The sequence below is a fragment of the Penicillium expansum genome (genome assembly GCF_000769745.1).
Source record: "Penicillium expansum strain MD-8 chromosome Unknown contig44, whole genome shotgun sequence".
Classification (NCBI taxonomy): Eukaryota; Fungi; Ascomycota; class Eurotiomycetes; order Eurotiales; family Aspergillaceae; genus Penicillium; species Penicillium expansum.
The window spans coordinates 104,586-130,536 of NW_015971181.1; the positions used below are offsets into that span (position 1 = coordinate 104,586).

Here is a 25,951-nt window from a genome sequence, read left to right on the forward strand (position 1 = left end):
TTATTCCCAGCTCTGTTTTCTGCAACTTGCTTTCAGCGAGCGATGTTATCTGTCTATGCGGTTGATATCTGAATAGTCATTCCTTCTATCTACATAGTATCTTATTATGGGGTCCTGACTATCTAACCCCCTACGTAGACTATTAGCCGACATCCAGCGGCCGCCATGGATGATGGCATACGCCAGAACAATTTAACATCCAGTAGAGGATTTGTCCGAGGGGTAGGGAAAAAAAGATTGTAATGCACTCGCTATCCCATAATCATGATCATAATACATGTACAAGGCATCATAGTCCATTCATTTCCCATTCAATCTGTAGTGCCAGACCCTAGATCTCCATCAGGCAGAGACCTGCCCATCTTTTTCGAGAGGGGTGACTCAGCATACGCAGGCCTCATACCACGCTGACCACCTGGACGGACATTTGACGAGCCTTTGCGCACCGGGGTCTCTGGTGTGCTTTCCCTGGAACGAAGATGGAAGCCCTGCGACCGGCCATTAGGCGAGTAAGGATCGCCGCCATATTGGTGAGGACCACTACCGGGCTCCCAGCCGTACTGGTAATCCTCGCCGCGGTGTTTGACGGGGCTTTCATTGTATGGGTCCCAGCCAACGCGACGACGGGCCTCGGAGCGGAGCCGCTGGCGGTGCTGTTCGTCCCCGCCGGCGCCGGTGGTGGAGGATTCTTCCAGGAAGAAGTTGAGGAGCTCGTCGCTGATAGAGAGGTGGGATTGTTGCTGGAATTGCTGGAGGGATGTTAGGCGGAGGAGGGTTTCGAGGAGGGAGAGGGAGGTGCGGATGTTCTCGAAGTGAGGGTTGGAGACTGTTGTTGTGGGAGCGGCGGATGAGAATGACTGGTTGAGGGGTGACGGGGAGTGTGATGAATGCCCCTTCTCATTAAGAGACAGCTTGGCCATCATATTTGGGTCGATTGAGGGTTCATCTGTGGATGATTCGGGATTTTCGGCTTCGGACTCGGTATCGGAAGTTTCATCTTCGTTGTAGACTTCGAATGCGATCCATTCTGGGTCTAGTCCGGGAGGCAGACGCCATTCTTCGGGTATGGAGTCTTCATGCAGGTAATTGAAGATGCTAGTATCTGTGTTTTCGCCTCCGTTCAGTTGTGCATCGAGTTGAGCTTGCTCCTCGTCCTCTGGTTCCTCCTCGGATTCTGGTTGAGGAAAGTCCTCCTCCACCTCGTCACGTTCCATCATTCGCCGCGGCGGGAGAGCATTCAAGTCCCGTTTCAACAGCAGCACCGGGTTATTTGTTTCGCCCTCTGTGCTGATGTTAAGGATCCTCCCGGTATCTGCGTAGAAGATTTTGGAAATTTGATGAATAGGAAGAATCTCCCGGATTCCTGCTGTGGAAACGCCTTCATAGCTTTGGGGCTGCGGATCATTCTCGTCGATTGTGTGGACTCGGCCATCATCTAGGTCTTCGATGATCAGGACTTGATAAGCGTATTCATCAGACCCAGCTGGTCCCGGAAGTTTCGTTCGTGGGAGTTCGTCTGGAGACTGCAATGAGGCTATTGGAACCCGGCGCAGCTTCAAACGTGCCTTGTGCATGACTTCCTTCCACGTGGCTTCGCGAACAGATTCTTCATCATGGGGTCTCAAGTGGCTGGCAAACAGCATATACATTGATAAGGTAAAAGTCGGTCCTACTTGGACTGCTTGAGATGGGGACATTGAATATTGTGTATCCCCCGCTGTGAGAAACGTGCTTGCTTGGAGGAGCCGGGATGGCGACACCGTTGCGGGCAAGTTAGTGGATAATTTGGCCCCAGAGGTAGTGATGGCCAGGTTCATCAGTGGCACTGCATCTTCGATCCGAGCCAAGAGCTTCTTGATATCTTTGATAATAAGCTTAATTTCTTTCTCGCTGTTCGTCTGATCTTTGGACGATCTTGCTCCTTTGCGTCTTAATTCCTCAGAGGCCGCGGCTCTTCCCAGCCGCTGTCCCAGGGCTTGAATGTCCCATCTCAGAGACTTTGTAAGGGCGACAGCAGATTCCAATGACGTATTTCCTCGAGCAGCACTAACCCAATTATTAGCTTTCTGACAATCCAACCCACTATCAGGTGCCTTACATCAACTCGATCATGTCAATAGCTGGGGCAATAACTTGTATCTTGCTTTCCAGACGTTGTTGTAAGGAGATAAGCTCATCTCGGTCCTCGCTCTTGACATTCTGGGGGAATTGATGAGCACTGACTTCTTCCCGCAGCCGAAAAGAACACTTACTCTGAGCAAGCGCGATGACTGGCGCATGGCATAACTGGCAGTTATCGCAATTCCAGAACTGGGAAATAGTTAGTACTGAATGGTGTCGTTCCTCAGTGATTATGAAGCCTACCGAATGGCATAATTCATGGCCTGTCGGGTGAGCTGTATGCAATCCACGAATTAGCTGGTCGCCCCCTGGCCAATGATATATGAGACAAACCCCAGTTAGAAAAGTATCCATTTTGGAATAATTTAAAGGCCAACGGCCTTCAAAAAATGTAGTGTAGATTGTATTGACCGGCGATATAAAAGGTCCCCTGAGCAATAAAGCACCGGCATGGAGGGGTGCTTATCGATAAGAGAATGAAAGCTCAAAGAAGATGAGTCCAACTCCCCGACACTTGTGCCTTTTACCTTGGAAAGAGATGATCTGGTGAGGCCATATAATAGAAAAAGCCATAAACAGAAGCAAATAGATCGGTTTCCTAACAAACATTCACTCAACTTGTCACATCCCACGGAAGAAATCTATTCAATATAATATCACGTGAAAAAAATATCGCGGGGTCTTAGTCATTCACCTGTGCAAAATCAAAAGGCACTGGGGCCCCTCTTATTGACCCAACCTGTATTTGTCCAAATCCGTCTTGGTTTCGTATTTTCGTGTTAATTCGACCTTGGATCTTATTTCACGATGTCAAACCAAACACCTGAATCCTGGGAGGATGAGCTTTCCCGCCAGGCCGAGGGCGTTAACCTGAACGCACAATCTCGCCCTCAGGCCCAGGCGCCCTCATTCCAACCTGGCGCCGCCTCTTTCACACCTGGAGCCTCTTCCTTCGTTCCCGGACAGCAGTACCAACAGTATGCTGGCTACCCCCAGCAGGGATACCCTCAGTACGGCCAACAGCAGGCCTATGGTGGCTACCAGCAGCAGCAGCAAGCCTATGGCCAGTACAACGCCTATGCCCAGCAGCCCGGTGGCTTCAACCAGTACAACAATGGACAGCAACAGCAGCAATACGGTGGCTACAACCAGCAGCCTCGCCAGAATGCGCCTGTACAGCAGCAACCCCAGGCTGCAGCACCGGCCCAGTCCGCTCCCAAGCCCGCATCGAACGCCGCCGCACCCAAGGCCAAGGTTCTGTCTATCGGTGCTACCTCCTCCAGCGCTGCCCCCAAGACCAAGGTCCTTTCGATCGGCACTCCTACCCCGGCAGCCAAGCCTGCTGACACTACTCCCAAGGAGGCCAATGGTGATACCAAGGGTGCCGCGGCTGCTGAGGCAGGCTCAAAGGTTGCGGCCACCAAGGGCCTTGACAAGACAGATAAGGCCGCTGTCGCTGGCAAGGCTTCTCCCACGCCATCTTCTGGCCGCTCTAGCCCAGCCCGCGGCGAGACAGCCAAGCAAGCTCGCGAGGCCAGTGCCGTCGCAAAGGCACAGCTAGCTGACGTTGATGACGCAACCCTAAAGGAAATTTACGGTGAGCGCAGAGAGCACGTCAACGTCGTGTTCATCGGTCACGTCGACGCTGGCAAGTCCACCCTGGGAGGTTCCCTCCTGCATGCCACCGGCATGGTCGACGAGCGTACACTGGACAAATACAAGAAGGAGGCCAAGGAAGCCGGTCGAGAGACCTGGTACCTCTCGTGGGCTCTTGATCTGACCCAGGAGGAACGTTCCAAGGGTAAGACAGTCGAGGTTGGCCGTGCCTTCTTCAAAGTCACCATCCCGCACCCGGAGGGTGATATCGAGCGTCAATTCTCCATCTTGGATGCCCCTGGTCACAAGTCCTATGTTCCTCATATGATTGGTGGTGCCTCTCAGGCCGATCTCGGTTGTTTGGTTATCTCTGCCCGTAAGGGCGAGTACGAGACTGGATTCGAGAAGGGTGGTCAGACCCGCGAACACGCTTTGCTTGCACGTAATACCGGTGTTTCTAAGCTCATTTTGGCAGTAAATAAGATGGATGACCCTACCGTCGAGTGGAGCAAGGCCCGGTTCGACGAATGCACCGTCAAGGTCATCAAGTTCCTCGAAGCCCTGGGCTACAAGAAGTCAGACATCTTCTGCATGCCTATCTCTGCCCAGCGTACTATCGGTATCAAAGACCGAGTTCCCAAAGATGTGTGCGATTGGTACGACGGTCCGTCGCTGCTCGAGTTCCTGACTGCGTTTGAGCTCCCTGAGCGCAAGGTCAACGCGCCGTTCATGATGCCGATCAGCGCCAAGTACCGTGACATGGGTACCATGGCAGAGGGTCGCATTGAGTCCGGTATCATTAAGAAGAGCGGTACCTATCTCATGATGCCTAACCGCGAGGAGGTCCAAATCTCTGCCATGTACGGTGAAACAGAAGACGAGATTGCGACCGCCAAGGTTGGTGACCAGATTCGCCTACGCCTTCGTGGTATTGAAGAAGAAGATTTCTTCCCTGGTTTCGTGCTCTGCTCACCTAAGCGCCCCGTTCACTGTGTGTCTGCTTTTGAGGCTAAGATTCGTATCTTGGATCTGAAGAACATTCTGACAGCCGGTTTCAACTGTGTCCTGCACGTCCACTCCGCTGTTGAGGAGGTCACTTTCGCCGCTCTTCTTCACAAGCTCGAGCCCGGCACCGGCCGCAAGAGCAAGCGCCCTCCCCAGTTCGCCAGCAAGGGCCAGACCATTATTGCCCGTCTCGAGGTTACCAGCACCGCTGGCGCCGTTTGTGTCGAGACTTACGACGAATACAACCAATTAGGTCGTTTCACCCTGCGTGACCAGGTATGTCTTTTCACACCCTCTAATTTCCTTTGTCTCTGCTAACATACTGATTGTAGGGTCAAACCATTGCTATTGGTATGATCACCAAGCTCATCACTCCCGAGACCGAGGCCCAGTGAAGTGCTTTTGCCACCAAGGCTACCTAAATGTTCATGTTCTCAAAAGCGCAAACAACCACAAAATAAAACTGATGTCAGCGTCAGAGATGTGCTTGGGAAGAACTCTGAACAGGGCGGTACGGGTGGGCAGAGGTCGCGTAATGATACCACAGACAGTCCACAACTGACGATGATGAACGTTTCTTTTTCCACATTCTTTCTTCCATAGACATTGCTCCATCTATGAATCCAAGCGGTTGAACCGTCTATGGGTTCTTCGGTTATCTTCAGCCACATAGGGGGGGGGGGGGNCAGATCTGATGAATGATCAATCGTTGGTAACAATGCATCTATGTAACTAGAAAAGGATATCTATCCTAGGGGTCTCCTATTGTCATCAAGGCAAAACGGAAATAAAACAAACATATTCAACAAAAGTCCATATCTACCTCTTCTTTCCAACAACCTTCGTAAATCCATCATCATCAATCTCAGGCTCAGCTCGCTCCCTGGGAGCCCGCACCAAGTTAGGCGCCTCACCCATCTCAACATCCCCTTCGTCACTCTCATCGTCCGTCTCCTGATCCTCATCCGCAGCCTCAACCCTCTGGAACTGAGCCGCAGCAGAGCGATTTTGGCTCTTCTTCTGGAAATTCTCCAACATCTGCTGGACAGTGCCGAACTCGCCACGATCCGTCTGCGTCTTCAGCTCCATAATCATATCCGCAACGTCCGCAGCGCTCTCGTCGTCCACCGCCACGTCGAACTCGTCATTCATAACTTGAACGAGCACTTCCTCCAGGTCCTCAGCGTCGGTCTCGGGTCGATCAGTCAGCATCTCGGAGATTGCGCCGCAAAGCCAGTCCCGCTTGTCGCTTGAGTTGGGGCCGCCCCAGTTTGACTGCACGGCTAGTGAGAGGGCCGGCCAATTGTTGATTGTGAGGGTGATGGCGAGATCGAGGTAAGAGGTGGCATCTGTGGCCGGTTGGGCTGTTGAAATTGTCGCCATTTTGGAGGACTAAGTTTATATGGTTGTTGGTCCTGAGGTGGGTTGCGATTCTTTTTTTGGGGAAGACTTGATAGTACCCCGCGGTCTTCGTGGTGGGAAAGGCACTTGCTGATGGAGTGGGCAAGTTTGATTTGAATAGTAATAATGAAAACGGTCAATTTTTCTTCCTTTGCTTCTCCACAATCGGTATACTGAATTGCAATTGAAATGTCTTCTTAATACTATGTTATGTACCTTGAATTTTTTTTTTAAAAAAAAGGCCCGATTAGATACGATAAGGTCAGGTGATGACTCCAAGGTTCTCTCAAGGTTGGCCACTATTTCCAAGGTCCCCCCGCCCTCTCAAGTGCCCAACCTTAGCAATTACGCTTGCTTTGCTAGGTTCCGAAATTTACCCTCAACTGAAAAAAAAACCGCATATCCATTTGACAATGAATTTTGGACACAAAAAAGAAGACTCCGATAGGGGGAATCGAACCCCCGGCTGCCGTGTGAGAGACGGCGATGTTAGCCACTACACCATATCGGATAATTGGATGCAGGGATGAACCATTAATGGCTACATAAACCAAATTAGCATTGTATAACTCTCCGACCCCAGCTTATCTAGTGAATTTTCACACTTCTACTTGGTTACTGCGTCCATGCATGCATCTTTCCAATGAGGCATTTTTTATATTGATCTGAGTTCCCACGAATATCCTTCTTAGAAGGCTATCATAAGTAGAGGGGTCCCTATCGATATTTGCAATGTTAGAAACTATTGCATCGATTTCTAGAAGCAGCTGGATAGAAAGTTATCTTGCTTGCTTGACCACTTCCCTAATGGCTGACGGAATGGAATGCAGCGAACAGACAAGGCCCCCCCCCCCCCCCCCCCCCCCCCCCCCCCCCCCCNAAAAAAAAAAAAACCAACAAAGTGCAAGGTCGCTTAAGCTACGACGTCTCAGGCGATGATTGTGATATATAATAAATGTTGTTTTGAACCTCATTGCTATATATCTTTAACCTCTATCCTCTTGATCCCGTTCTCATATGATGTCAGACAGAATCCGGGCTAAACCTGTTGCTTTTTTTCACCATAACCCGCTCACGGTACACATCCTTGATCTCCATATCACTGCTTTCAAGCTCAGCGTCGACAAACCCATTCCGGAGATATAGCTTACGAGCTGGGTGATTATTCTCTACCACAGATAGTTTAAGAATGGTGGCACCAGTGCCATATGCCCATCCCTGAACAGCAGCCACTAGTGCATCCCCGACACCACAACCTCGTCCAGCGGGAGCTACCCACATAGATATAAGCTCTGCAACCCCAGGCTCGGCAAGTGTAACCCCACCGGCCATGCCCACTATCGTGCCTTGGAGAGAAGCAACCACTTGGTAGCTGCCGCATCTGCTAAGCCGATTGCGCCACTGTTGCTCAGACGCATTTTTCCAGTCTGCGAGTTTTGATGAGAATGCATCGGGTGCTTTCGTAAGTGCAGCCAGTCTTTGATATTTCCACACCTCCCACTCGTCGGGGCCAATATTTCGTAGCTCGATCATTTGTATGGTTGAATATCAGAAAGCAAGATTGGGGTAAACCCAAGTATGTATGAGTATACACGGCAAATGCGGGTAAGAGCGGCAACGGAGGATAGAGTTTAAAATCCTAGAGATCGGCGTTAGCTTCAGTGGGCGGTAAAATTTAAGGCGAGACACTACAAGGTAGTAGAAGCGACAGGAGAGAGCAAGGGCCATAGGAAAACAAGAAGAATCATGTTGGCATACCAGTGTCAGTCCTCTGCCGTAATAGCACACAGTCTTCGTCTCGTAAAGGTCGACAAGGTAAAGGCTGCGGAGGATAATAAAGAAAGGAAAAGGAATGAGTGTAGATCAAGCTCGTCATATCTACCCCAATTTATACCTAGGTAGTATTTTACAATGAGTCATTGGGCGATGAAGTCTAATGCGGTATAAATCATCCACAGGTCGCTCTTGAAGGTAACCTAATAAAGATTAGCGCGTTTCCAGGTACACCCCCCAAAAAAAAACGTGAGTGATCGCAGAATCTACTATATCCGTAGATATTGGTGAGCATTAGTGATATGCCAACTGTCATACCACGTGAGTAGCATTGGGCACATTCTTAGGCATAGCCAGCTTTCATTCCTTTTCGTCCATTACTTCTCGATTTTGACTGCTCGGTTTCGCGACATTCAACTTTATGCAGGTCCTTATCCATGCTGGACGCTATACCAAATAAAGTTTAGCGTGTAACCTTAATGAGCTATAGATCTTACCGCATCTCAATAACCTATATTTTTAATCGACAACATGGTGCGTTTCTATAAGATGTAGCCAGATATTATCAGAAGTAGAATACAATACAATTGAAGTATCTAGGTCGATGTGTGAGACTGACAATGATATTCTCTGGTGGTGTAAGCCTGTAGAATATGTACACCGTCTCACCTTCTCTTTACATCTCTAGAGATTATTCGCGACTACGCTACTACCTGAATGATTATAAGAAGTAGAATAATGTTAAGGGAGGACTGCATCAAAGTACATGGTGGATTGCGAGATGCATTGAGTGATGAGCTGTAGGCGCTAAGCTACAGGGAGACTATGAATGTGACACCCCGAAGGAACATGAAACTATTGAGCTGAGTCCCCCCACGAGATAGCAAATGCTAGCTTGTAAATGGGTTGTTGGAGCGTAACATAGGGCTTCCGGTGACGGAATTGGCTGTAGTAGCAGAGGAAGCGGCGGTGGTGGTTAGCGTATCAGCCGATCTGGTAGTGTTAGCATTGGCGTTGGCGTCAGCGGGGTTGAGATGGCATTGCTCTATAGTGTGTACTGTCTTACACTGGTAGTAGGTACAGTATTGTTTTGGCTTAGTGGTAGGATTGCCTCTGTTGATTGCATTTGCTTTGTAGAAGATGGGATCTGAATGGAAGCTAGGCTGGCTAGCGAGAACGGGGACGAGCTCTAAGAGCTTAGGCTTTGCGAAGCTGGCCGACGAGATATGGGTGGTGTGTCGAAGGAAGAGAGGCATGGTCGAAGGTGTACGTCGAAAGAAAAGTACGATGCGCCGAATAGTGAGAGGCACCGTGGGATGAATGCGCTTGATTAGGGCCGAGACCCTTTGCGCGTTTGAAGTGACCGTCGAGAGAGAGAGAGGCGTAAGCTCGTTGGGCGCGGTTGCTAGTGTTGGAACTAGATAGATATGTATGGCTTGGCCGGTTGGCGCGTCGTGTAGCGCTAGTGACGAAGGTGAGGATGGCGTCGAAGCCGTGGATAGTGATAGCTTCGATAGAGAAGCTATTGGGAGATAGCATAGAGAGGAAGGTTGAATGAATAGAGCTTCCGGGCTCACAACCTGTGAAGGGAGGACTATGTTGAAGTGCATAGTGGAATGTAAAATGCATTGAGTGATGGGTTATAGAAGCTAAGATACAGAGAGACCATGAATGTGACTGGTAGACTTATAGAGCAAATAGTTGAAGAGGGAAAGATGTGAAATGGGGGTTCACCTGAAGGACACCCCCATTACCTACAGACGTAACTGAACACACACGTCCAAACTGAACAGAAACGTAAATGATCACACACGTAACTGAAGAACACCCGTTGCCTATCTAGGTAACTACCTCTGGACCCATGGGGTATAAATACCCTCTCCTCCCCTCTTTCTCTCATTTTTCTTTCTTCCCTTTTCATCTCCCCACATCCTCATCTACCCACAAAAACGTTTGATCAAATATTTTATCCACCTTGAAACTTCTATCAGGTCTTCGATCATCAACTGATGTCTTCCATCATCAATCAGCTTAAGCCTCATCACTTCTTCTATCTTTCTACATCCACATCGAATGAGACGAAGCTTATGATCACCATGCCCTTCACGCATTGTCTTTCATGTCGTCCATATTTATCACATGTGTGGTCAGTGATCCAATCCAGTTGACTTACTTGTTCTATTCCTTACTTACATTCATCCTTCAGATAACTCAGCCACATAACAACATCTCCTTTCAACGTGACTGCCTAGGTGGCACCTGTCATATTCATCATCCATAACATGAGTTGTATGTTCTGCCTATATTTTTTTTCTTCTTCTTCCATCTACTTATATTCATTGTTCAGAAAACTCAGCCACGTGCTCCATCCATCTTCCATCTTCCACTTGATGGGGCCATTACTTCTTATTGGTGTTGTCACTGATCTGCTATTGTATGTATCAAGACTTCAATTCTTTGACTTGACCAACAGGACACGGGGCTGACTATATCAGATATGTGTCCTCAATCACATCCAGTCTTGCCGTGGCGGGCTCTGGCCTAAGGAAAATGTCCACAGCAATGAAAAAAAAAGAAAAAGAAAAAGAAAAAAGAAAACAAAACAAAATATTGCAATGAATACATTAACCATCCAACTCAATCAATCATCCAATTCAATCATCCAACTTCAATCAATCATCCAACTTCAATCAATCATCCACTTCAATCATCCAATTCAATCATCCAATCCAATCATTCAACTTCAATCAATCATCCAATTCAATCATCCAATTCAATCATCCAATCCAATCATCCAATCCAATCATCCAACTTCAATCAATCATACATCCAACTTCAATCAATCATCCAACTTCAATCAATCATCCACTTCAATCAAACATAACCAGTCTGACTGTGGCGGGCTTCGGCTTCAGGACAATCGGCAGGCTGGTTGACCATCACCTCAACTATCCACCCCAATCAATTACCCAGTTCAAACAATCAACCACTTCAATCAATCATCCATATTTGACCACCCAGAATGCCTCGACCTTTGGGAGAAGGAATGAAAAGAGGCGACCTTGAACGACAAGAGCTCTGCAGGATTGTCTCTAAAGGAGAGTGCTTATCAGGAAGAGGTTATATCATGTATTTAAATGAAGGGGACTCTTAGCACTGTGTGATTTTGTGGTAAAAAGTTTGTTCTTTAAGGTTAGCGCTTACTCGCCTCCACTCAACTACTTCAATTGGCCACTTCAATCAATCATCTATATCCGACCATCCATATTTAGTCACCTACAATACTTCTCCTTTTAAGAGCAGGAATAGAAAGAGGCTGTCTTACTATGTTATCGTTTCGGCAGCCTTGAATATTTCGTGCAGCAGCCTATTATATAGCACACGTAATCTTTTTGTAGGCATAAACCAGAGCTGAAAAGTAAACTCTAGTAGAATCAATAGATGAATCAATTGGAAATAACTTAAGTCGCAGAAAATCAGATATCGTTAGCGACGTACGCGAAGATTTCAATCTTCTGGCCAAAGTACTCATGCCTTTATCGTTATTGCATTCTTGGCCCCTTTCCTTCGGCTAAAATATCCACCTGGTTCTGTAAAAATTGCAAAGTCGCGCTGGTTTCCTTCCCTTTCTCTAGAAGGTACTTTGAACAACCGGCGCTAAATTCAATTCTCCCAACCTGAGGCGCTAATGTGATACGCCAAGCCAACAAAAACCCTGCCACGTTCCAAGCCACCTCCTCGGACGCAGTTAGAAAAACATCAGCATAGTAATTTTGAGTTTTATCGCGTCTTTCGCTGAAGTTATCGGTGTACGTGTCTACCCACGCATTGTATGATTCCAAGACTGATGAAGGGAATGTAGAGAGTACCTCTTCAGCCTCTAACATACAGTCCCCTTCCTCAGGCATAAGGTCATCGGGATCTCGCCAGATAAAATCCGTGCCATAATCGGCAAAGATACGATAGTGTCGCGGAGGTTCTGTTGCTGTAGATGGCCTGGTCGACAGAGAGGTTGCAGATGACTTGGTTGATAGAGATGATTCAGATGAAGCGTTTAAGAGCGATGTAGATGGCTCGTGAGCTGACATTTCGACAATAGTTGACGTTGACTGGCATTGTTCTTCCAGTGTATTCGTGATTTTCAAAACAAAGTCAAAGTTGGTTTCCACCAGAATAGAGTCTTCCTCAGACTTGGACAGAGGCTTTTCAGCAAGGCTGCGCGATGCATCGCCAAGGTTACTGACAGCTTTTATGTATCGCTGAGACTGAGATTGACTGCAAAATACCGCTAGAGGTTTGAGAAGATCAGAAGCCATGGTTGTGGAGGAGGTTGTCGCGAGATGAATCAAAATATTAAGCGGGAAAAAACGACGATACAGAAGAGGGAGTCGCGTGATAGAACGTAGTATGGAAGAAGGGGATAGTCGGTAGTCAGATGCTTTGCAGAGGAAGTTAGAATACCCCGAGCTTGGAACCTCCTAGGCATTTGGAAACACTTAGTCGAACAGTGAGCACTGAATCTATGTTTCTGTGTTTTTTAATCCTGTCAGATAGGTCCCATTTAGGTGCCGATCTCTGAACTGATAAACTTTTCTATTTTTAACATGAAACGAGGCGTTAAGTAGAACTGAGGCCTCTTGAACTGAGATCTAGGGTCCTATCGCTAGCCGCCGACACCGTGTGATAACTTTACAATCAATTTGAGACTAGTTACTTTGTTGCAGGCGAATGTGACAGAGGTTCATGGATGGTATATTTAGTGGAAAAAGCGGCAAAATGACTTGGGTAGCTTGCTTCGTTGAGCATCTACCAGCGTCAATTTTCAGCATTGCATTTTACAACGGTCATCATTGGCCCCCACTTTCGCTCTACGTATGTGGTGCATTTTACTTGGAGATGGTCTGGCCACATGTAGTTGACCAGAAACACTAGGTGGAAAGACCACGATTTTGTGAATTAACACTCCGCCAAACTGTGGTTGTTCCATCGCTACCTCCGTTTACACAATATCGGATTATTGTTGTAATTAGAGTAAGGACGTGGCATTATGAACTGGCCAGCTAGTGTGATATTGCCCTCTAGTTAATTTCACTTTCACTTCTACATTCTTCCTGTCTCTATGCATGTATGTCTTCCAGTGAGACATTTTTGCTATTGATTCAGATCACCGAGCTCAGACACCATGTCGTTCTCAGCGTGGCTTGTCAGCTCATCTACGGCCCCATTAAGTGTAACATTCGCTGCTTTCACCTCATTCGCTCTTAGCTTCTTCCATTACGCTCGAGAGTTATCTAGTTTTCGATAGCCAGGGCTACGATGTGGTAACAGCGCTACCCCATCTATATGTGCCGTTCGCCAAATTCGTGATCGCTATGACGAGACTTAAGAACTTTCCAGGGCAAGGGCTAGTTCTAAGCATGTTAGAGCTTTCCTTCCAATTTTGAATATTGTTCCGTGGATAGATATATAGAGTGTAGTTAAGTAAGAGCAGGTGGGACAAATGGCGTAATTATTCCATAGTAACTTCCTGAATTGTCCTAGATCAGACAGTGTGATTATCGTTGCCCTGTTCAAATAGCTTACTATATTCTTCATTTATCCCGATCATCTTGCTCCGTCGCCTTTTGGGTTCAACTGCTAGTTGAAAAGAGTATTTTGCAGTTCATAATCGAGGTAAGTGATTCTCTTCTTCTCCTTGTTACACTTCGAGGCCTTGGGCCGCGAAGAAGACTGCTTGCTTGGATGATTCCCGAGGTCTCAGCTTCGGCTGACCTTTGCAATCAAATAGGCCCCCTTTACCCCTCAGAGTATATTGCATACAATTCATCATCGAGGCAAGTGATTCTCCCCTTCACCTTGTTACGCTCCGAGGCCTTGGACTTTCAGGAAGACTGCTTGGATGATGCTCAGGTTCGGTTGACCTAGATCGGAATAATAAATGCATGATGCCGTAATAAAATTTAGTACATTCGGGTTCAGATATATTAAAGCGAGCTTCAAGACGTTCGGAAAATTGACTCGGGTCGTAAATGTTCAAAGAAGATGGATTGGAAGAATTACAAAGCGAGAAAAACTTTTACTTAGCTCCGATTACAGAAGGGGCAGTGCTGGTGTCATCATTCGGTATATTGACCAGCCACTCTTCACAGGTAAATATATAGTCTCTACTATGACTTTATGTACCTGTGCATCCATGATGGTTCTACAACGTGTACAAGGTTTGCCGGCCTGCCTCCAGCGCCTTATTGGCCCTCTAGCTCTATGATCATACTATGCTGGTATTGTTTGCAAGCGCTGACATCTCGAAGCATACCTTAATTGTTGGAAAACCGCATTCAGATTGTGTATGTTGACAAGTAAATTTGCATGAGCCTACAATTCTGGAACACTATGTATAGGAGAAGTACACGTGCAGTCGCGTGGGGGCCGGAGACGTGCAGCGTCACGTTTGAAACCCGGGGGTTGAGCCCCTTAATTGCATGGGACTTCGTCAATGTGATTGGCTGTTGAAGCACACGGATTAACGCTCTGCGACCGGCTTGAAGTATTTTGCACGAAAGGCATCCTTTTCCCTTGGTCTTCAATCTGGCCTTTTCATCTTCCCTGACTCCAAAACCCCAGAACCCCATGGTATTGTGACCATTGCCAGTTGAATTAGAATATAAGACCTCCATCCTTTGAATCATTTCATTCCTTTGGTCTTCAGTAATGGGCATTCGCAGCCGTTACAAGATATGGAAAGATGGAAAGTCTCCACACCAGGGGAACGTGGGGGTGAACGTCAAATCGACAGACCCAGCCAAAACACCCGCAGTCTCCAACACAACCACCCCCATCTCGTCCAGTGTCAATTTCCGATCACAAAATTTTCAAACTCGTCAATCAACCGAAATCTCAAGGTCTACCTCACATTCCCTCCTAACCACCCCTGATGCCTCCGTTAAGCCCCCAGCCACGGAGGGGACTGAGGTGGACGGAGGCAGATGCAATACCTCGCAGAATGACACGAGCTCGCTTTTCATGCCTTCCAAAGACGACCCAGAGGACCTCTGGCAATTGAGCTTTGATGAACTTTCTCAAGAGGAGCAAGGACAGCTTCAAGCCTTCTTAACGCCCAGCCACGTGATCGCTAATGAACAAACCCAGAGTATGAGCTTCAAATGTACGGATTTTGAAGATCTCATTGTAGTTACCCGGAAAAAACAGGACGGATTATCAGACAAAATTTGGAAGTTCGATTTTTATGGACGCAAAATTGTTCCAAGAGACTACACGGCGAGAGTCATTACTTGTCTTACCACTGTCGGTGATGCCAGTGTTCAACTCATGCCCCAGCCGGCGAGTATTGTCTGGCCGTTGGTAAAAGGCTTGATGCAGGTACGCCTCATTGAACCCCACATTGGCCACACGTGTTAATTTATCTAGGTCCCAGTCGACGCAGATGAAGAGACTGCTGCGGTACTCATGACGGCAGATATCCTTGTTCGGACTATTCGCTGTGGAAAGACATACGAAACCATCTTCCGTGAAAAGATCAAAAATCAGCACACCAATCTTTGGACTGACTTCCAATCAGCCTTGTTGAAGTTATATGTTACATCATTGAGATTCCTGGTTTATGCCCTTCGACAATGCGATAAACGGACAGGTCGCCGGCTAGTCAATGCTCTTCTGAACCCTTCAAAAGCACAGGATCAGGTTTCAGATTTGGAGAGTTGTCGTTCCCATCTTCGTGAAGTTGTTCTGGATTGTCGAAGCAAGATCGATGACGATGTTGATGCCACCGTCATGGAGTTTTTGGAAAAGTTCTCCATGTTCAATTCAGTCATCGAGCAACGTTTTGATGAGCTTTTTGAGCGACTAGATAGGCAAGAGGTGATAGAAATCCTTGACTGGATTTCGCAGTATAGGGAACTCGATCGACATCATCTGAAAGCGGAGGCTCGGACACCCAAAACGTGCGGGTGGCTTTTAGAAAACTCAGTTTTCAAAGAGTGGGAGCAAAGTTCATCACCGGCAGTCATTTGGCTGCAGGGTCTCCGTGAGTGCTTTACCTCCATATCGTCATGTGGGACCACTTAAGCTAATTCCTATAGCTGGTACTGGAAAAAGCTTTCTGACGTCTAGGGTTATCGACGACCTTCGTGCGAATTTACATCCAGGTGAGGGGCTAGCCTTTTACTACTGTCAACGGAGCGGACAAACATTTGAAGACCCAAGTGATGTGATTAGAGCCCTTTTTCGTCAGCTGGCAACCCCAGCCCACGAGTTTCAAGAGGATGAAATGCGAAAGGATGTCCGAGACCTCTATTCTCAATCGAAGAGAATGACCCAACCGTCACTTTCGATCTGCAAGCAGCAAATCATCAAGTCGGTTAGCCAATACAGCCAAACCACGATTGTTCTGGACGCCCTTGACGAATGTGCCGAGCCCAGAAATGAGCTATTTGACCTCATTGATTCCCTTGTTTCCCAATCAGAGTATCCAGTTAGGATATTTATCTCCGCTCGCCCAGAGTCTGACATTGAGGAACGCTTCCATGATGAACCCATCATCAAAACCGAGGTTCCTGATGTGAAGGAAGATATAAAAAGCTTTATTGACAAGAAAATTGGCGAACTTCGTTGGAACTCTAATACCGTGAAGTTCCGAGAAGAGGCCGTTGAAGCTCTGGTAGAGAAGAGCGACGGGATGTGAGTTTCTGTTTAATACCCATCATACTAGAAGGAAAGATATTAATTTATTGACAGGTTTTTGTGGGCTTCCCTGCAAATTGAACAATTACGCAATGTGCAACTAGGCAAGGCTCTTCTTCGTCGCATTAGCCGAATGCCCTAAGGCCTCACCCGAACCTACAAGGAGATTTATGAACAAATATCTGCGGATGAAGATCAGAAAATAGTCGTGGATCGTGCCTTTCTATGGGTGATGTGTTCATACGGACCTATGAGAAGCGAACAGCTCCTAGCCGCTATCCGTCACGATGAAAATCATAATGAGCTCGAAGAAGTGATTGATAAAAACACGTTGTTGAGCCTCTGTAAGAACTTGCTTGTTTTCGATCAGCCCTTGAACCGATTCAGATTCTGTCATGCTTCCGTTTCGGAGTATATCGAAAATGAACTGTGGAATTCGCAAAGAGCCCACTGCTATACTGCCAAATCGTGCCTGCGCTTCCTAATGCTTGCATATGGGGAACCGGCAGCTAGCACAGTCCCTAAATCTGGATACGAGGAGCTCATGATCACAACCCAGAAAGACCCCGAATTGCATGAGGATTCAGTCATTTTTTCAAGAGATTATCCGTTCCACTTCTATTCCCGACACCATTGGATGCGCCATATTCAGCGCCAAGAGTATATTGCACTAGAGTCCAACGGATTTGACTATCCTTTGAATGCTCTGCTTAGAGAGTTCCTGAGCTCACCATCAAGAAGTGGACCTGTGTATCAGGCATGGCATCAGGATGTCTCAGACGATGTGCGGCTTATACGAGACACGGCTATTTTCACCGATTTCAGTACGCTCGAAGACATTTCGCCGCCGACTCTGCCTATCCTTGCAGTCTGTCGCTTTTCCTTCAATACTATACTCCAGGATTGGTGGGATAGAGACGACATGTTTCTTACATACTTCAACAAACAAAATGAAACTCCTCTCATTATCGCCGTCAGAGCTGGTTGCATTTCAATTTGCGAAAAGCTTTTGAATCGCCAAGCTTTCGTTGACCGTTCTGGTGATCGTTCTAGTGCCCTTGCCACTGCGGCGTTTGATGGAAAACTCGGTATAGCCCGACTTTTGATACAAAAAGGTGCTACAGTTGATTTGGCTCTTCACGGAGATTTTGGAAGCGCTCTGGCCACCGCAGTATCTACTGGGAACCTTGACATGGTTAGACTTCTGATAGAAAACGGGGCAACGGTTGATATGCCACTTCAAGGAGATTACCGAAGCGCCCTTGCTACTGCAGTATCCTTTGGCGATAGTCCTATGATCGAACTTTTACTCGAAAACCGGGCCAACGTTGATCTGGAACTTCAAGGACACTGCGGGAGCGCCCTTTCCGTCGCAGTATCTACTAGTAGACTTGATATCGTCAAACTTTTGATAGAAAAAGGGGCTACCATTGACATGCCAATGAAACGAGACTTCCAAGGAAACTTTGGAAGTGCCCTCGCTGCCGCAGCACAGCGTGGTCAGCTCCAGGTAGCTGAATATTTCATTGAAAAAGGTGCAAATATTGATCTCGAGCTTCCAGGATTATACGGAACCGCCTTGGCTGCTGCAGCTTGCGGTGGTGGACGTGCCATGATCGAGTTTCTGGTCAATAAAGGGGCTACCGTTGATATGGAATTTCAAGGGTCTTCCGGAAGCGCGCTCGCCCTGGCGGCATTCACCGGGAACCTTTCTGGAGCCGAATGTCTGATAGAAAACGGGGCTACTGTTGATTTAGCGCTTGAAGGAAAGTTTGGAAGTGCGCTCGCCGCTGCGGTTGCGGCATCCCACGGAAATATTCCTGTGATCGACCTTTTGATTCGGAAAGGGGCCAAAGTCAATATGGCACTTCATGGATCATACGGAAGCGCCCTTGCTACTGCGGCACGCAAAAGCCGGGTTCCAACGGCTGTTATTCTGATAGAAAACGGGGCCACTGTCAATGCGGTGCTTCAAGGAGACTATGGAAGCGCGCTCGCTGCTGCTGCATGTAGTGGTAGCTTGCAAATGACCGAATATTTGACACAAAATGGGGCCACAGTTGATATGGTTCTTCCGGCTGGACACTTTGGGAGTGCACTTGCGGCGGCAGCAGCAGCAGGATGGGTGGGGGTTGTCGAGTATCTCGTGGAAACACGGGGGGCGGATGTGAATTTACCGTTGATTGCTGGAAGTTATGGGACTGCTTTGAACGCAGCCTCACATTGGGGGCAGACAGAATGTGTGAAGATATTGCTCGGTGCTGGGGCCATTGTGAACCTCCAGAAGGACCATTCCGGGTTCAGTAATGCCCTCGAAGCAGCCCAAGCCGAGCCTTGCGAGGACTATCACGATTTTGATCTGATAACAAATAAGAGATGGGGCAGACGACGAGATGCGGCACAAGTAGCCGCTGATAAGCATGTGGTAACAAAGCTTTTGCTTGGACATGCTATGTCAATGGGGGTTTGCTAGATTGGATAGGGAGGTGACCTGGCGAGCAAAACGCCTTGCTAGATTCAAACTCCATGCAATGCTAGGAATTAGAAATTGAACTCATTTCTCCATATTTACGTTTTGACTCTGTTGAGGGGATAACTATATCACATGATTGTAATCACGCAGTGGGCTCCTGGTTGGATTACATAAGAGTATTTAACCGCTAGGCCAAAAAATTATAGCAACAATCGGAACCTCTGTCGCTGCAGCGGTATATATGCTAGGCCCTAGCTTCTGCTCGGGACCACACAGTACAATCTGACAACTGGCCTTGAAAATTGACCCAATCGACTTTCTCGCGAAGTTTATCGCATACCGGCGTGTCTTCAGATGGCTTACAACATGAAGCATAGCTATCAGGTAATTTTTCCAAACCATGTTATTTATACACCTGATCTAACAACATAGAATGCCCTCCAACTACTTACGGCGCAGCTCCGCACAGCTCGACCAAACGCTCCTGCGCAGATCCCAACATCACAGGGTGCATCGACCCCTAGCGGCAAACAAACCACGAGAGGCATCCCTAGTTTGGTCGGTATGGATGAGTGGTTGTGCGCTTTAGGACACTCAGTATGAATGACCTATGCCCTCAGCCGCCATGGCCTGTTTGTTCTTACTGAAACTAGGAAGTTGACGTCAACGGGCTGAACATAGTCCATATCGCTGGGACAAAAGGCAAAGGCAGTACCTGCGCTTTCACTAGCAGCTTTCTTCGGTCGCATGGTTTACGGACGGGGTTCCCGAAGCAGATCGGATTATATACCTCCCCCGATTTACAATGTATTAGGGAGAGAATACAGATCAACAACCAACCAATAACTGAAGAACTCTTCACGCAATACTTCTTCGAGGTTTGGGAAAGACTTTCCCGCGCAGAACTCGAAAGACGGCCCCGTTACCTCCAGCTTCTAGCTTTATTAGCTTTTCATACCTTTATTAAGGAGGGTGTCGACGCGGCAATTTTCGAAACACACCATGGCGGAGAATACGACGCTACGAACGTGATCCAGAAGCCTATCGCAACGGGGATCACATCTCTCGGGATAGACCATATTAACCAGCTCGGGCCCACGATTAAAGATATTGCCTGGCATAAAGCTGGAATCTTCAAACCCGCGGCACCTGCATTCTCTGTACCACAGGAACTTGATACTATTCAGATCTTATACGACCGTGCCGCAGAAAGAAAGACGAATTTAACGTTCGTTCCGATCAACAGCTCCCTCCCTATCAATAATAGGGTCCTGAGTGTCCCGGTTCAGCGGTTAAACTGCTCACTGGCACTTGAGCTAGCTAGGTCCTTTATACAAATTAAGGCACCTGATCAAGTCCTGGACTCCGATGACATCTCGAATGGCATTGAAAATTTCTCATCGATTGGGAGATTTGAAGTCATCGAAGATGGAACGTCCAAGTGGTTCTTGGATGGAGCTCATAACACATTGAGCATCACGCAAGCGGCGGAGTGGTTTGCAAAGAACTCAAACTCCTCGGATATATCAAAGTATGTCATATTATCTTGAATATAGAACCAGCCAGCTAATATGACATTACATTACCAGATGTCGTGTCCTTATCTTCAGTCACTTTTCAGAGGAGCGCGACGGAGTGGCCCTAGTGCAATGTTTGGCTCAGTCCTTATCAGAACATGATGCAAGACCGGACTACGTCATCTTCACTACATATCACGAAAGAGAGGATGGGACTACGCGTATCGGTGAGTAATAAAGATGGTTACTATAAAGGATGTGCTTGGCCTAATTATTTCTCTCCCAGACAAAACTCTCAAAATGCCTGAAACTGAATTTCCTGACTTTTGTGCAATCTACTCTTCACTCTGGGCAAAGTTTGACCCTAGCGCTGCAGTTTCAACCGAGTCAACTATTGAGGCGGCAATTAGGTCTGCAAAGCGATTAGGTGCCGAGCGAGGTGGAATGGAAGTCTTTGTGACGGGAAGCTTGCATTTAGTCGGAGGGGCACTTTACTTTTTGCGGCCGTAGATTAACATGGAAGAAGAAAGCTCTCTATAGCCCATAGCTACTTCATGTAAAACCCAAGTCCTCGGGTCCTAGATGAGACGATGAACCCCCCTTAGTGTGGTTTCTGGTAATACCATTTTTATGGCGACAGAAGGCATGAAAGGGAGGAGGCATGTTCCAGCTCCTTTACATAGCTATTGATATGGCGGGGGGAAAATATAATCTTTGCGGAATTAGCCATTACCAATTCTTTTTTGAAGAATTGAAGAATTTCCGAGACCAAAAAGTTATTCGAAATATATTGCTGATCTACTCTATGGCTCTATCGAATCAATCTCAGTGCCCACTTATTGTGATTGGAATACATTCATACTTCTTATCACATTAGGAGGGGAGGGGTTATACTCCAGATAAGGAGAGCAAGTAAATGATGTATAGTACTTTAACACTTTCGATTCTCACCGAGAAAGTGGCATTTTATTGCGGTATGAGCGGCAAGTCCAACTAAAAGGACATCCATTTGCCCAAATCTTACCTACCTCCTCGTGCATTAGCTAGCCCATCCCTATCCACCACCTTGACCTGATACTCCGTAGAGCCCATCGGCATCTCACGGGCCGGGATGTTCAACTCCGATCCGCCCAACTTCCGAATGTTCTCTTAAAGGAAAGTTCAAACCGCCGGCATACTGCGGAACCTTATGGAGTACAAGCTATCGGGATGATCTTACTTGCGTCTGAGCGCCATGGTACACGTATCCTCTTTCACTCTACTCCGCACTAGAATATATATTAGTAGTAGAATCCCGAGTGAGTATCGTCTAGATTTCCATTTCAAGCAAGATTCACTCCATTTTCTTTCTGGGATTTTTTTTCTTCTGGGTCTTAGCGCTGGAAAAATACCACTAGGAATGGGAATAATATTTACGTATGTAGGACGGTGTACGAAGTACGGTATACGAAGTACCGCCATATACGAAGTACCGAAGTACCATATACGAAGTGCCGCTATATACGAAGTGCGATTACGAAGTGCGATTACGAAGTATGATATACGAAGTATGTTGTAATGATACAAAGTACAAAGTGTAAACGTTCAACAAGAAATATCGCAAAAGCTAATTGATCAGTGGAGACTTAGAATGGGTGTCGAGACTTCTAAGGTTAGTTATGCCGTAATTGCGTTGCTTAGCATGTCGGTACTATTTAAACACTAGGCCGTTATAGGAAGTAATGGGGTCCACAACGGCAGTCTCAAATTTGGACTGCCAAGCACACCGGTGGTTTTTCATGGCGTGTATGTATGTTGTACGGAGTACAAGATCTTTACAATGTACAGTGGGACCTCGGAAATAAGTAACTACTAGTACTGTAGGGCCAAACTTCGTACCCGCCCAATATTTCGGTCGGGTTCGAAGTTTAGTCCAACACTTTGGAGCCGAGGTCCCACTGTAGATTAGATCCGAAAGATCTGATAATTACACCAGTTTTTACTATGCTGTACATTCCTAGAGAATGATGGTATCTGAACACCGACTACAAATGTATGAATTCACATGATAAATCGTACGAATTAAATAGAGGACAATCGAGAATCGAATACGCATTGAAAAATTCGAGTATTAAGATTTCAACAATTAGAACTTGGGCGTGGGTGGATTAGACTTGAGTGGATTAATATATGGAGAAAGAAAATATAGCCCATGGATACCTTTTTTAATGATCCATCTTTGCCACCTGGGCCTTCATCCACATTACGGAGCTCCCCACCCTCTCTCGCGTGTATGTGCTGCTGAATTTTTCGTTGGGACGGTTCTCTCCTTGCCAGGCTGCATGGCCCAGGTGATGCGCTAGTTAAATTGGGCAGCCATTTGACGGGTGCAGAAGTCCAGAGGCCATCATTTCATCAGTAACCATGATCTCTATCTTGAATTTGGAAGACGGGAGAAAACCCACACTGCTCTGGGGTGGAGTACAACATATGTGCACTGCACCTCTGGCTCCCTACAGGTGCGCGCATAATAGAGGATCTTGCAGTCGATGACGGAGTTTTGATCACCAATTCCCTGCAGTTTCAGCATTCATCTTATACAGCCAATCACCTGAATAAGAGAAATTGTCGATCAGCTAGAATAAACAAACCGATAATAGAATCAAGGAATAGTTTACAACGTTTCTTATAGTAATGTTCTTTCAACCAATTTTCTGCCAGTCGTCTACTCCACTATTCGACCAAGTGGGCGCTTCATAGGGGTAAGAAGAGCAGGCATCATTATCTACGAAGGGGGGAGAACGACCAAGAAGGCTACCACAAGTAGGTTAAATTACCGGGTTTGCATCTTGTAATTATGGAATCGCGCTCAAGTAGCGATTTCTAGACTTCTAGATGCTAATGAAGGATTTGACGGAGTAGTTGAGTTGTATCATTTTTGTACTCGCATCCTATTTCATGTATTTGTATGCTCGACATCCCACCAACTACCCCATGATACGGACTTCTCCGCAGCCCATTTTTAAATCGTATACTACTATCAGTCCCAGGGGCACTGGGCGATTCCATTTGTAGAATTAGGCGTCCTAGAGTGGCGGATATGCGCGCCAAGTATTTTGTAAGCTCTAGGCTTAAGCGGCTGATTTGATACATTTCATAAGCTCTTGTAGATTACTACCCCGGAGTTCCGAGTATTTAACCTCCGGGATATTACATCCATTCATGGATAGTTTTATGATGAGTTAATATTATGTATTACGTGCTATTTCGGAGTTCCCCGCTATGTATGTTTAAGCTATATTTAGTCGTCATGCAAGGAGTTACTAAGACACTGCCAGCAAGAACGGCGAGAAACGGTGCACCCTGTATCAAAATATCACACCCTACCTGACTATCAATTGGCGAAAACTGACCGAGTGAGCTGAACCATACTGAGACAATCGTGCTTTTCTCTTCACAGCAACATGAGTTATTTTGGATATCCAAGGGTAGACAGAAACGATTTGGGACCTTCTTCTATCTGTCTTTTATTATCACAACATCACCATTTACTTTAACTTAAGAATCAACGATTAGCAACACAACAACCCAACTTTGTCCTTTTTTGACACAATATATCATACTCATCCATCAGCATGAAGACTTCTTTTGTTACTATTGCTGTCTCTCTCGTTGGTGCCGCCTTCGCCGCTCCTGCCACTGAGTCCCGAGCCTACCCTTACAACATCGGGGAACTTTCCCTCAAGCACACCATTGAGGGAAACACCTGGGATTTGACATTCTACCTTACTTCTAGGAGCCTCGCGGGTGAGGCCCTTGAGACCACCACCTGTCACACTGCTTGGTGAGTTATTACCATACCGCCGAACCCCCACAAGACCACAATAGCAAGAGACTAATCCAATCAATTAGGACCAACGGCACACTCCCTGTCGGCGCCAAGAGCCCTGAGCCTTGCGCTGACACTGCCTACTCCTTCTTTTTCCCCACTGGTGCTTTCAATGTCGAGAAGTATGAAATCGCCGCTGAGGGCCCTGCTGGAACAGCTGTAACCTCCATTGAGTCCGGTTACAAGTATCAGTGTGGCCCCTACACAGGCTCTGTTGGCAATGTCGATACCGAGTGCAAGACTATCAACGGTGGAGAGTTCTACCTCTACCAGTAGTTGGTTGGGGTGTGCATCATGGCGCTGGTATTGTTGCATATTGCGACCCCGTTTCATACGGCCTTTAGGAGAGTTCAAGCTTAGTTGATAGAATAGTATTGGTAAAATTGAACTTAGATCTAGTTCCTTTGATCTTTATGGGATAGAATATATTTAGATCTGCAGATCGCAAATGTGACCAGCGGTAGATTACCTAAGTAATGTTCACCCCCGCCATTTTGTAGCCGAGGACTCGTGTGCCGGGGCCCCGGGGGTAAACCCTACCTACCTACGGTTATATAACTGTATGGCCTACGTTATGAATCGACTCCACTTATCGACTTTATTGTATGAAATGGGGGTTTAACCTGGTCCACTCTAAAAGATTTGTATTAATCAATTGATGAATTATACACTTTACAATTAAAATAGCGTTCAAAGTAATAGCAAATGTACATCAGATAATCGGCGCGCATATATTTCTCTCAATTCAATGTAACAGGACTCCATTCATCCCTTCTTTTCCTACAATCCCCTCCTATGACTTGGTAGACAGAAGTTGAGAAAGACCAATGGTGTCCCTATTGACGTGTGATGTTAACCAAGGTCAGTCACGGGCTTTGAAAGAGAATCTTACTTGAGATATATGCTTGGTTCGCTCGTGAAAGGCATAATTTTCTCACGCCTTCAAGGTGTCAACCCATCCTTCCAAGTCCATGTTGAAAATGGAGACATCGCCACGTGGAACACCCATCATCGTGGTCAAGCGATAGTTGATCAACCAATTTGTGGTGCTTCCCTCCGTAACTTTGACGAGCTTATCGAAATACTTAGCTTCGGCAAAGAACGACTTGTCGCCTACGTAATGGCTCGCGGAGCAATAGGTTGTAGCCTCAGCCGTGTCCTTGCCCGTGAGTCGTATGACTTGCGTGCTCAGTCCGTGGAAGGTAGTAACATGCCCGATGGTACCCTGCAGCTTCTCAATAACAGTATCGATGCCATTCATGAGGCCAAGGGACCCGGTATAGTCCGCCACGCAATCTTCTGTAAACGAATTTCGAAGCCCTGAGAAGGTGTTCGTATCAAATGAAACTGCAATGTTTGCAATTGAATTTCTGATGAGCTCGTGATCGGATGTAGTGTTCGACATCGTTTTGGCGGTTACTTGGGGTGAGGCTTTTGACAGAGTTTGACTGGGCTGTTCTGGGATTGTCGCACGGGTTGGGCCTTCGCAGATGGAAAGAA

The 25,951-nt window shown here is 46.9% G+C and overlaps 9 protein-coding genes across 9 annotated transcripts; 3 read left to right on the forward strand and 6 right to left on the reverse strand.

The window, feature by feature from the left end:
• Positions 1–311: 311 nt before the first annotated feature.
• Positions 312–2,381, reverse strand: PEX2_014200 (RanGTP-binding protein; the record flags this gene model as incomplete). Its single annotated transcript, XM_016738696.1, has 4 exons — positions 312–2,046; positions 2,099–2,199; positions 2,253–2,310; positions 2,365–2,381. The coding sequence occupies 4 exons, from the start codon at positions 2,379–2,381 to the stop codon at positions 312–314; spliced, it is 1,911 nt and encodes a 636-aa protein (XP_016602590.1).
• Positions 2,382–2,928: 547 nt separating this feature from the next.
• PEX2_014210 (translation termination factor GTPase eRF3) lies at positions 2,929–5,117 on the forward strand (the record flags this gene model as incomplete). The annotated part of the gene is made up of 2 exons (XM_016738697.1): positions 2,929–4,998; positions 5,055–5,117. The coding sequence occupies 2 exons, from the start codon at positions 2,929–2,931 to the stop codon at positions 5,115–5,117; spliced, it is 2,133 nt and encodes a 710-aa protein (XP_016602591.1).
• Positions 5,118–5,541: 424 nt separating this feature from the next.
• PEX2_014220 (pre-rRNA-processing TSR2 family protein) lies at positions 5,542–6,105 on the reverse strand (the record flags this gene model as incomplete). Its single annotated transcript, XM_016738698.1, has 1 exon — positions 5,542–6,105. The coding sequence occupies one exon, from the start codon at positions 6,103–6,105 to the stop codon at positions 5,542–5,544; it is 564 nt and encodes a 187-aa protein (XP_016602592.1).
• Positions 6,106–7,146: 1,041 nt separating this feature from the next.
• Positions 7,147–7,656, reverse strand: PEX2_014230 (GNAT family N-acetyltransferase; the record flags this gene model as incomplete). Its single annotated transcript, XM_016738699.1, has 1 exon — positions 7,147–7,656. One exon carries the CDS (start codon positions 7,654–7,656, stop codon positions 7,147–7,149), a length of 510 nt encoding a protein of 169 aa, XP_016602593.1.
• Positions 7,657–8,786: 1,130 nt separating this feature from the next.
• On the reverse strand, positions 8,787–9,525 carry PEX2_014240 (uncharacterized protein; the record flags this gene model as incomplete). The annotated part of the gene is made up of 2 exons (XM_016738700.1): positions 8,787–9,418; positions 9,474–9,525. The coding sequence occupies 2 exons, from the start codon at positions 9,523–9,525 to the stop codon at positions 8,787–8,789; spliced, it is 684 nt and encodes a 227-aa protein (XP_016602594.1).
• Positions 9,526–11,438: 1,913 nt separating this feature from the next.
• PEX2_014250 (uncharacterized protein) lies at positions 11,439–12,212 on the reverse strand (the record flags this gene model as incomplete). Its single annotated transcript, XM_016738701.1, has 1 exon — positions 11,439–12,212. One exon carries the CDS (start codon positions 12,210–12,212, stop codon positions 11,439–11,441), a length of 774 nt encoding a protein of 257 aa, XP_016602595.1.
• A 2,392-nt stretch (positions 12,213–14,604) lies between these two features.
• Positions 14,605–21,093, forward strand: PEX2_014260 (Mur ligase, C-terminal; the record flags this gene model as incomplete). The annotated part of the gene is made up of 8 exons (XM_016738702.1): positions 14,605–15,273; positions 15,322–15,937; positions 15,993–16,590; positions 16,852–19,018; positions 19,499–19,663; positions 19,720–20,597; positions 20,656–20,810; positions 20,870–21,093. The coding sequence occupies 8 exons, from the start codon at positions 14,605–14,607 to the stop codon at positions 21,091–21,093; spliced, it is 5,472 nt and encodes a 1,823-aa protein (XP_016602596.1).
• Positions 21,094–24,197: 3,104 nt separating this feature from the next.
• Positions 24,198–24,727, forward strand: PEX2_014270 (uncharacterized protein; the record flags this gene model as incomplete). Its single annotated transcript, XM_016738703.1, has 2 exons — positions 24,198–24,406; positions 24,475–24,727. 2 exons carry the CDS (start codon positions 24,198–24,200, stop codon positions 24,725–24,727), a joined length of 462 nt encoding a protein of 153 aa, XP_016602597.1.
• Positions 24,728–25,385: 658 nt separating this feature from the next.
• PEX2_014280 (nuclear transport factor 2 family protein) lies at positions 25,386–25,856 on the reverse strand (the record flags this gene model as incomplete). The annotated part of the gene is made up of 1 exon (XM_016738704.1): positions 25,386–25,856. One exon carries the CDS (start codon positions 25,854–25,856, stop codon positions 25,386–25,388), a length of 471 nt encoding a protein of 156 aa, XP_016602598.1.
• Positions 25,857–25,951: the final 95 nt, after the last annotated feature.